The following is an 11,992-nucleotide window of genomic DNA, read 5'->3' as shown; positions in this document are numbered from 1 at the left end:
ATTAAATGTTTTAACAATATTGGCTCAGACTCTGCCTTCTTTGGTCAATAACAAAAAAGAAGCTTTTCTTCTAGATTGGACTCGGCTTTTAGCCGTAAATCGCAGCCTAACCTGGATCTCTATGAGCGGTTGTGATGTCACCGAATGCTTATAAATAAATAGAGGCTGGGTTACATTTAATGATGTCATCTAGAGGCGGAGGTGGGGGAGGGGAACTGTGATCAGAAAGCTCCGAGTTTCTCTTAAAGGTTCTCAGTATATCTCAGAATATTTATTTTCTTTTTTTACACTGAATTGATTCCACGCGGACGCCTGGGGGGGTCAGACTCTGTCAACATTCTACATTCTGCCCAAAGAAATAATTAAGGGAAATATGTAAAGAATGCGACAAAATCAATTCTGTCGGGCAAATGGTCTATAATTAACTCCGCTCGCAGAATCACTCCTGAGCCCGGCTGTCAATCTTAACTACGACCATTTGTGCTCTTTGGAAACAAAGCAAGCCTTTTATTCCGACCGGCAGCTAAAGAATGTTAATTTATAAGTGTATGTATGTGTGTGTGTGTATGTATGTGTTACATCTATATATATATATATATATATATATATATAATGTGTGTGTGTGTATATATATATATATATATATATGTGAGTATATATAGAACCTAAAAATTTCATTTCTTTAAACCAATATTGATTGGTGAATATTTGTGAAAGGTTTAGGATTCTTATTTTTATGTCGCTCAACAAATTCCAAATTCGATTTTTTTTCTGCATTGTTGTAAATAAACAAGTTCCAGAAAACACAGAAGCTGCCGGCAGATCGGCCCCATCCGGCCCCCGTCTAGTCGCCCCTTTCTCCTGCGGTAACGACCCAAACCTTAATCAGTCGCTGGTCTCGTCTTAGATTCAGGAGCCGTATGTCTATCCCATGCATGTTTAATCCCCTCACTGTATTACCCTCTACCACTTCTGCTAGGAGGCTGTTCCACTTAGCCACCACCCTCTCAATAAAGTAAAATAAATCAGCCAACCATTTACCCCTATAAAAAAAAACTCTAAAGAAGCATTTCCAAAAGGTCAAGCAGTAATCTTTCCGCTAGAAAGCAACACAATGATGAATAAAACCAAGTAGAAAGGCTAAAGTAGCGTTCTACATCCCTGACTCCGAGACATTCCATTGGACGATTTCTTAACAATGATCGGGTGCCTTTAAAAAAGAGGAATTCCAGCTGTAATTATATACAGATAAGGAGTTTTCCTTATGTAAATGTAACTGTGCAAAGTTCTATTTATCAATCCCCTTTGACACAAAGTAACGGGGAGGTTGGGGGAATAGGAAGTGCTCCTCCGAGCTTTCATGTTGCCTTTTGTTCGGGGCAGTAAATGGAGATGGCTTCACAATGACCCGCGTGTTTATCCCAATATTTACAAGCCGGGCTCAATCAACCACAACGAGACGCATACAAACAACCACCAAACAAAAGGGGGCTTCAGTTCCAGGGGAGTTTTATTTCTCTGGACCAAAAAAAAAAAAAAATGTGAAAAAAAAATGAAAATAAGAAAATTTCCACAATCCGACAGTCTGGACAATATGGCAGACCAGGATTGCGCCATAAAAACGAGAAAAATAAAATAAAAACAGAACCGTATTTGCGTTCATCCATTTCTTTCATAAGAAACAACTTTGAAATTTATACACCAAGCTTTTTACAAAAGCATCAATGTTAAGAAATATCGTATCTGTGCTCTATCACATTCACACCGGGTTTTTACAGACTGCGCCTGAATGCTACACTGTTTACGTAAAAAAAAGCCATTTTTCTTCTTCCGTGTATTAGTAATAAAAAAAAAAAAAGTACAAAGGCAGTTTTTCTCTTTCCGTTAAGACTCTGAGAATATTTTTTCTTTAAAAATAATAATTTAAGATTTCCGCGGTAAGGCTTAGTATGGAGTCTTGTTGCATATATCCGGCGCGGGTCGTACCTCCACGTACTCGTCGGTGTAACATATTACACGCGTGGTCCAGCATTCACGGGCGTCCGCCGCGGACAATTCCTTCAGAATATGTGCCGTCCGTAAAACAGTTTAACCCAGTCTCTGTTTTATTGAATAAAAAGTACGTTTAATGGCGGGGTGGAGAGTCCCTTCAGTCCGTGGTGATTTCACAGGGGTTTAACCCTTTATTTTTCGCTTCTTGGTATATTCTTTGGAAGTCTCTATATCGGGGTGCGCAGCCGAGGCGGGGTTCCCCAAAGTGCATCCGTCCCGTAAACAGGAAGTCGCCGGCCCCTGCCTTCACGCCGCATTCCAGAGGCGTCCTGATGAGTCCTTCCCAACCCCCACCTTCTTTGTTAGGTAAGAAGACTTTGCTTTTTTGCTTGAAGAGTTTGTCCACAGAAACCTCTATGATGGATTCCTGCTGTTCCGCGTCATCGGTCACCGCTCTGATAGAACCTCTGACAACTGGGGAAACAAAAAGGGGGGGGGGGTTAATTGATAATTTTTGGAAAGGTTATAGTTTACACCTTAACCAGGATGGACCAGAGACTTTAATCAGAGTCCTCCTAAAAATAATGAGCACGTTCTGTGCATCAGGATCATAGAAACCTAGAACCTGGCATCTACGCGACCGTCTCTCCTGCTGTAAAGACTGAAACCTTAATCAGTCGTTGGTCTCGTCTTAGATTCAGGAGCCGTATGTCTATCCCATGCATGTTTAATACCCTCACTGTATTACCCTCTACCACTTCTGCTGGGAGGCTACCACAATCTCTTTAAACTTCCTTACATTGCAAGTACAGCGAGTACTGGTGTAATAGAGACTGACTGGCCTCCTGATAAAGTTCTGTGAACGCTCAGCTCTGGCAACATTGTAACAAGTCGCCGGGAAAAGAGAATTATTTACGGCAGTTGGTAAACGCTTGACGTCTGATTTTGAAATACTCACCGAAATCGCTAATGCAGACGGCCAGGAGCACCTCGGTGTCACCGCAAGGACGGCAGGGGTCTGAAAAAAACAAAGCAACAAAATAAAACGTTACTTTGTGTGATAAATCAAGTTTTTATCCTCAAAACTTTCTTTCATGTTTTTTCTGTGTTTATTAGTAAAAAAGCAATCGCTGAAACCAAAGAAATAATGATTTTTTGGCTGGACGGTTTTTAAAAATATAGTCTGCTCTCAGGACAATTCCCAGCGTTTCTCTACAGAAGAGCCTGAAGGCAGCGTGCTCCGGGTGCGCATGTACGATCGCATAATACCACCTGATTTCAAGAATGCATCAAGCGTTCCTCCGAAAATTTCAGCTATTTTGCTCTCTTTGTTGTAATAAGGATTATTTAACCCAAATCACACAAAGTATTTATCACTCGACAAGACAATGAGTGTCTAACGATTACTCGGGATCACAGCTGTGGTCACAAGCCGCAAATACTTAAGGACGCTGAACGGCAAGGATGAGGGGACTACGTAACTCAGCTGCCCTCACTGCTCTTGATGGCGGAGCTTTTCCGTCCAGAACCGGAAATGCCTTGGACAGTTGGAAGCGAAGGGTTTATGTACATATGGCAGAATGCTAATTTTTCCGCCTCTGCGGCTTGAGCCCAACAAGCCCCTATTCATTTGGCTCAAAGGCTGGGGTCTTATTACATTCTTCTAAAGCCTCAAGGACTACGAGACAGCTCCTCGCAGGATAATGTCGGCTTTGTGCGGGTCAGCTGCCTAAACCTGCGGGGAATTTCTTTAACCGATTCCGGCGGTATCCTCAGGTAACCCGAAGCAGTTCCTCGGCAGAACCTGCCAAAGGTCTCGGTGGCTCAGACCACAAGATGTAATTTTATCAGCCCTGACCGGCCCGGGCTCCTGTTCCAGCCGCTATGAGAGATTCCAGTGCTACAGAAGAAAACATTTCTGAGCTAACAAAGGAGAACACTTGTTGGCCCGCAGCCTTGTTAAACAGGTTTTGATGTAAGATCTGTAGAACTTGTCAACATCTAATATTGGTAGACAATGCCAGCGTTATACATGTAACATTACAGACGTTTAGCGCGTTAAAGCAGGTCAAGTCTCTGTGTTTGGTAAACACGGGACATTTGCGTTTGATACGTAGACCTGATCCAGCTGGAGGTCCATGAGATGAAACCCTGTGATGAAGCCACCAAACCACCATGGAAACGTCTCGCGCTCGCCACGTTCAAATAATCCAACTAATGGTTGTGTCTTGGGGTTCCAGAACAGATGAGGACTTAATAACCATCGTGCCATCCTGGCTACGTCAACAGGAGTATCCCCGATGCCATGATCGTGGGGCATCTGGAATGACTTGCCCTCTTCCCTTCGAATGCAAATTCCCAACATGCATCTTGATTTCCAATTCCTTATTGTGTTTTATCTGTAATTAATCTTATTTTTTATCTGGTTTACGGGGCAGGAGACCCCCTGGTTGGTCTGCTGTTGGTTTCAGTGCCTCCAGCATAATGAGTGACTTGGCAGGAACCTTGAAATCTATCAGTGGAAGTAAATTCAAACTGGTCAACCATTAAAGAAATTAACATAACAAATGGCTGTTTTCTTAAAGGTTTGGTATTAACAGCTGTTGACTCAGCCCTCTTAATACATAGAAGATGGTCATTACTGACTGTACGTGGAATCCAGCATGAAACGCTCACAATTTAGGTGAACATAAAGGGTTACTCTGTGACTGGAGCTATTAGGGGAAAAGATCTCGATATCAGATAGATAAAAAGGCTGTAAAAAGACTTCAAATATTGACATTTTTAATGGCTTTTAGGAATCGCAAATAAAGGTTCCTGATACTTTACAATCTCTTATCGGGGTCATTAGCTGGCTTTTCCCCAGAGATCCACTTTACGGAACTTAACAAATAAACACAACTCCACAATGTTACACACGCGGGCCGCGGGAGCATTAACCAAACGTACACAGTTTATACGGACGTTACAACGTGCGCCAATAAAATCTGAAACTGTAAACAGCGCTCGAGAGGCTCGATTTCCCAAATCTGCCGGACGTGAGGGTACTTCTGGTCTTTAACCATCAGCGGGGACTTTAAGGGCCCAAAGCGTTCTCAGGAGCCACAGCTCCTGGTTTTAGTCTAATACTATATAGATTAACAGTAACCCTCAAAGGGCGGAACCATCTCTATGGATGATAGGAATTGTAGTCCAACAACTGATGAAGCGTTTGCTTACCCCGATCTCCTAATTCAAGAGCTACAGAAACCATCTGAAATGGTATAGTTTGCATCATAACGCTAACCCAGGTAATACAGTAAAGTAAATATCTTCAAGTCCTTTAAATACGGACAACGTTATATTCTGTTTTGGGTAAATACACGTTATTTAACAGTGTTTACATGTGAACGTGGCCATAAGTGATGGCGCTTAACCTTCTGTTTCATGTAAATACATATTTGCATAATAGTCCGCGTTATAACCGTTACACTGTCGGAACTTAAAGGAACGGCGACAACCGAAACGGATACAACGTACCAGCCGAACTTGTCGTCAGATCTGTGCGTCGATGTAGATGAACGTCTCATTAAATAGCTCCTTTACAAAACTTCTGGTATTTAGACCTCTCTCTTCTGCTTGGTTACGAAGTCTGGGTCTGTGAAGCCAACGTATCTAGAGAGATCTCATCGGACCACATTCCCAACCCTTGACTTTTGTCGCTATTGAAAGGTTCTACTGTTGTTTTTTTTTTTATACACGTAACGAAGGTAAAAATAGACAGTTCCACTCTTTGTGTGACCCTTCAAACGATCCACTTAACCCCCATGAAAAGAAGAAATCTCAGCCGAGTCAAATCCGACTTTGCAGGAGGTGGATTTAGCACAAGAGAGGAATCCCCAGAATTAGGAGATTTCTAAAGGTCTCCTTGATACCAAAGGGTCCCGGGGCTTAACCGCATCTCTCCGTCTCAGCACCTGACGGCTTTCTGAAGACCTTCTAAGCACAGGAATGGCAGACAAGCAATTCATGGCCAGTCTAGCAGCAACACTCATTATTTTCATGGCGCTCCAACCCACCCCCCACTCACAGCTGTGTGTATAGCTCTAAAAAAACAATTGTCCCCAGGAAAAAAAGACCTAAATACCTCCTTGTCCCACTTCAAACATTGCCCCGGGCTCTCGGCTAAGCCCAGATGTGTGCCCTGTTAATGGGAGACTCATGTGTTGGCTTTTATTGTATGTTCTCTTTATGTTGCTGGCGTGTTTACAGACTACCAGGAAGATGTAACAGTCACAACAAAGGGTTCAATATATATATATATTTTCTTTTTTGCTTATTTTTGACCAAAATGTTGCGTTTCTCATCTCTGGGAGGGACGCCGGCTCCAATCTGCTAAAACAGTTAAGTTTGGTCTAAACTCTGAATTTTAGAAGCTCGCTTTTACCAGTAGCCGAGCAAATGGGATTCCGAAATCTTTGCCCTTTTTCAGCAGTCTTTAGAAATTAACGACTTGTTACAAATTGGAAGGAAATCCAATAGATGTTTATCACGGAGTCGTAGCCGCCGGCTGCTTCCAGCTCCACAGAAAGTCTGATAAACGACCATTTTTCATGCTTTGCTGGCACCATCGCTCCATGGGAGCGGACGCAGGCAGATGCCACCAAGATAAAAAGGCCATTCCACGATCGGCCGATATCAGTGCGGAAATAACTTTTCCTAACATCGATAATACGGGAAAGGGTTTTCCATAAGGCGATTGTTATTTGTAATAAGTTCTTCTCCCGTATGTTTGGTCTCTCTTTGGGCATCAGCTTGCCTGTAAAGGGCCCGCTAATTGCACAGGGGGTATGCTTAAATAAAATTGTTTGCCCCACCACTGGGTAGAGTTCTGTGAAGATAACATATATAATAATATATTATATATCATTATGGATAGTATGAGAAAGATGAGAAATTATTAGATTAGATTGCAAGCCTATTGGGCAAGTAGTATTTCAAGATCAGAGCAGCCTGAGTGTACTTATAGATGACATGATAAATATATCGACTACTGGCTTCTAGAAAAAAGGTCTAAATGTTCTTGGTGACATTGAAGGAATGTGAAGGTCAAACCGACTCAGTGTTACTAATTTCCTTTCTACCGAGTAAAAATCCTTACTTTTCACAAATTGGGTTAATGAGTTACAGAAAGGCCGTCGCAAATGATTTTCCATTAAAGAAACGTCATTAAGGGCGTAATTTAAAGCAGCCAACGTCCTCTACCTTGGGGTCGGGCTAGAGGCGTAGTTTTGCCATTTTTCCCCAACATATCCCATAACTATCCAAGTGGAGAAAGGACCGCACTCCTTCCTTCCATAGTCAGCCGTGTCACCCACCCATAGTATTTAACGAGACAGAAGCTACAGCGTATGAGTGTCTGTGCCGGGGAGGTAGACCGGTCCTTACTCAGGGAGTGCCGCCATTTACACACCCAACTCTCTGTTATTGAGGTCTCCATAAAACCCGCTGACTCAGACACAACAGGGAGGCTCTCCCTGCAACTAATCACCGGGTTGTAAGAGCGCTCAATGGAAGCAGCCACAGTTGGTACTATTTAAAATCTGGGTGTGCACCACGATGTAAACAACTTCAAGCAATTATTTGGGATAATCTGACAATTACACCACGCCGTGCTTCTCTGCTGTGACCTCTCGTAACATGAAGTCATCACGATTACACGTTACCGGCAGAGCGAGGCAGCAGGACCTGTTAGCTGGTGACGTGGGTCATCCGAGAGCTCAAAGGATGGAAGATGAGCTTCTAGTTTGACTCTAAGACTTTGAGCAGAGACTCAATCCGTAATAATCCTACCAAAACCTTCAAACCCCAGGCAGCGTCGTGTTACAATGTTACAATTATTTCACGTTTTATTTAAATTGGGCTAAAAATGCCTCCGAATCGTTACAATGTACTTTCTAAATATAAAAAAATCTTAATATTCTATAAGAAAAGCTCGTATTTTGTTTGCTTGCATGGCGCCACCTACCAGTCACGCCGCGTACTGCACAATCTAGCAAGTATATACGATTATCTGTAGGAGTGAAGGAAATATCTAGGCTGGTTTCGGCACGCTGTAATAACAAATGCCGGAGAACGCAAGTCATGTACAAAAGGTTCGCTTGACTCATTCCTTACCAGAGACTGTGTGCAAATCCGAAAGCGTCCTCTGGCTTATCAGTTCATACTGGAAACCAGTAATTTTGCGGCTAATGTCTTGCTGGGGTGTTGCCTCAATAAACAATCCCCCTTGGCCAATGCCAAAGCAGTGGACTCTGTTAGGGTTATTATCGCCATCTTTCACCAAAAGTTTGAGTTCTCCAGTTTTTTCCAAATAAATATTGGCTCCTTTGGAGTCTTTGAATGGTTTGATGCAGACCGTCAAATGCTTGTAAGCCGACGTGAAGGTGTTTGGCCTCAGGTTGACGATGAGCGCTCCAGTTGGGTAAAGCCATTCTACGGATCCTTCCGCGCATCGGAGGTAGACTTGCTCGACGTCCTTCTTGTGCGACTCGTGGGTGAGGCCACTGGGGAGAAAACATGAGATGGAATTATCACACGGAAAATAACGACCGGCGTTCGCAAGCGCGTGTCGGAAAGATCATATAAACGACCCCTTCCAAGAGGGGCAGAAGAAGGGCTATCTGGCACAGTGTGATATGGCAGCTAATACTTTGTAACAAGAATTCAGATTCTTCAAGACAAATGTAACTTTTTAATAACAGCAGGGAGCCTCCGGCCCGCTTACTACCACGAGTAACCTTCCAAAAGGCTCCTGCCAACCTTCCAGTAGAGGGGACTTTGAGACTTTAGGACTAACCTGCATCTAATAACCAAAAGATCAGCAAAGACGTCTCGACACTACACACCCTCGCCTGAAACAGAAGAAAGTCCATGGCACCTTGTTGTGAAACTAGTTTTGTCGCGCATTAACCTTTCTCCCTTGTAAAACGACCAAGATATGGCGAAAATACCCACTAACAGCCAGACCTTTTCTACAGCCCTGTGTCCAGAACCACAAAAATCGATCCCAAATACGGAGATATACAGTACGTGCGGCCACACAACCGCCCCGTGTTACATAAACAAAATTACATTCCTACTAATTGCTACGGAATGGAATTTCGAGGCTCTTCTATAGTTGGGTTACTAGGCGGATGGTGGCATATAAACCAAGCATATCAGAATACCCCCCCCCCGCCCGGGGAGGGGGTAATATTTTCACTCTGCCCCATCAGGCAAGAGGATCAGGGCAGTGACCCAGGACACGCCGTTAATATTACTGTACGCTTCGCCGACCGGCCCTGTGCATGGAGCTTAACCGAGCTTAACAACCTCTTTGCAACCAACCATAACAAAACACAGAAATACCACGAAAGGCAGATCCACGTGGAACTTTGCGACCACAAATAAGATAACGAGCAGCACACGGTTACCGTCTGGTAACGTGAAAGGAGATTCCGCCAGACCCAACCCAAGGATCTTTCAGAAATCTGTTTGACGTGGTAGCGTCACCAACATGTCCCAAACGATACTAATAAAAACATCCATTCGGAACGACCGCGCGGCCAGAGTCCCGTGTAATCCCCGCGACATCAAAGACACGGATCAAAATACTTGAAATTCTTCCAAAAACACGAAATTAAGAGAGGAATCCGTGGTATTTGGCCAGACTTTGACCACTTATTAAGTCACTCTGGCTGAACTTCGTATTTCAGTAAGCGGATTGGGGTTGGATAATGGGAATTAGAGTCCCGTGTATTCTTCATACAGTAAACTGAGCTGAATGTGTGGATTCCAAGAAAATCGACTCCCGCCCCATACGCAGGACCCGCTCGACCTACATTAGGGAAACTGGGAGTATCGGAATTCAGCGGGCAGCATAAAACTTTCCATTGTGGACTGAAGCGTCTGACGATCAGCTGTCTTACAATCTACGGACCTTGAGCTGGAAATCAGGCTGAGCAACCTTTGCCTCGAATCAGCTGCAAGTTATTAAAGCGGGCACGAAAAAAAAAAAACGGAAAAAAGTGCTGAGGAGGGTAAAAAAATCATCCAGAACTTTTGGATTTAAATGGCCATGAAAAGCGGTTTTGGAAGGGGGGGGGGTGCGCCTCTCACAATACAAAGAGCTCTGATCCAGATCCAGAAACCGGAGTAACTCTATCCGCCCGCGGCTCTGCGTATGGAATTCTTGGGTTTTGGGAAAGAAGCGCCTCTGCACAACAACACTAATTAAATATTTCAACCGCAGCATCGGGATTTCGCAATCCCCACTGGCACACAACTAGTTAATTCATTTACATATCATATATACGACGACGCGCCAACATACTCCATAGCCATGTACAATCCCGATATAACATATTCCAGCACAGAGCCAGTGTGGCAATTATTAGGCTGGGGTAATATGCCTAATAATCCACCCTGACAGAGGGCACTGAAGGGGCTTAACACTTTCAGCGCCAGGTGGGTTAGGAGTTCCGAGGGTAATACAGGGGCTTTATGATGCAGGGGAGAAGAGGTAGAGCCCCAGAGTCGTGGGGCATGAGAAACCCCTTCAAGGTACACAATAAATTGTAAGCTCTGTGGGCAATCTGAAGCCCCGGGAGGATAACACAACTCCCAGTGTCTGCAGCCAGCCGGCGCTGGCATGGGGCACACATGGCACTCACCTGCCTTTCCAATTGCACATGTCACTGGAGTATTGCAGCGAGGTCCCTCTGCCCAGCACAGTCGCCATGAGCACACTCAGCAGGAGCCTCCTTAACATGTTTGCAAAGCCCATGCAGGGCAGATCCAGCTCACGGTGCAGTTAATCCAGGGGGCTGGGGCACTGGCAGCAGCTGTGGGCATTGCCCGGGGCAGAACACTTATCCAGGACAGACTTGCCCCGCTCTCCCCATCACTCTCGGCCACAGCTGGGCTGCTGCTGCTGCAGATCCTGCTCACTCACTCACTGCTCACCCAAACTGCCAGTGAGGCTGGACTCGGCTCACTGCACACACTGCACCGGCTACACCCCCTGCACTGGCTACACCCCCGGAGGCGGGGCGACCACCACAGGACACACACACTGGGCTCAGTTCCAGGTGGACTCCTCCCACAGTGGGCGGGACCCAGAGCTCCAGCGATCTGATCGCAGGCATCATGCATTCACCGTACAGAGCAGGGTTATTAAAGCCGCACTGTATCATTACTGGTGCACACCTGAGTGCAAGCAGTAAAACTGGCATTCCTTACTCATCATATTTATACGGATTAACCCCTTACATTCCAATGTGAGATCTTAAAAAATGTAGCATAGTTGATGATCTCACATTGGAATTTAAGGGGTTAATCCGTGTATCCAGCTATTGAAGGGCCCCCTGCTGCCCCCCCCACCCCCAGGTATATTGAGCTGAAAAACTCAAAACTGCATTCAGAGTTTGCCTGATTTATATACAATTCGTTATTATTATTATTATTATTATTATTGTTTTCCCCAAACATTTGTATCCTTGATACTCTAATGTATCGGTTCGTCTCAGTCTGTCGGTTCTAGTTCTGTCCGACCCCTTGAATGTAGACAGAATGTAGTCCCTACATTGAAGGAATCAGAATGGAAGCATAAAAGGGAATAATGAAACAATATATACAGTATACACACACACACACACACACACTTTCACCCACGCTGATACCTGCTGAAAAATACCTTTTATTATTATTATCTTTTATTTATATAGCGCCAACAATTTACGCAGCTTTTAACCCTTTACGTTTCACAGGGGCAAGTTCATAATTGGAAAAGTTTTCAGCCAAAAACACACCCAAATTATATTGTTTGTGGGTTTGTTTTTTTTCTTGTATTTTTCATTTATTAAGAGTTTCGTTATCCGATCTGGAGGCTGTAATCCAAATTTTTGAAATCCTGAAGTCTTTAGCTGTCCGAGAGTCAAACATTAATTTCCTGCGTTCCGAGATGTCGGTTCCGCCAGCC

The 11,992-nt window shown here is 44.2% G+C and overlaps 1 protein-coding gene across 1 annotated transcript; it reads right to left on the bottom strand.

The window, feature by feature from the left end:
• Window positions 1-1,526: 1,526 nt before the first annotated feature.
• METRNL (meteorin like, glial cell differentiation regulator) lies at window positions 1,527-10,971 on the bottom strand. Its single transcript, XM_053453109.1, has 4 exons — window positions 10,686-10,971; window positions 8,149-8,537; window positions 2,951-3,010; window positions 1,527-2,466 (listed from the first exon to the last, which is right to left on the bottom strand). The coding sequence occupies exons 1-4, from the start codon at window positions 10,796-10,798 to the stop codon at window positions 2,150-2,152; spliced, it is 879 nt and encodes a 292-aa protein (XP_053309084.1). The 5' UTR covers window positions 10,799-10,971; the 3' UTR covers window positions 1,527-2,149.
• Between the last annotated feature and the right edge of the window lie 1,021 nt (window positions 10,972-11,992).

Source organism: Spea bombifrons, chromosome 13 (genome assembly GCF_027358695.1).
Source record: "Spea bombifrons isolate aSpeBom1 chromosome 13, aSpeBom1.2.pri, whole genome shotgun sequence".
Lineage (NCBI taxonomy): Eukaryota > Metazoa > Chordata > Amphibia > Anura > Pelobatidae > Spea > Spea bombifrons.
This window is presented reverse-complemented; position numbering and strand designations above follow the sequence as displayed.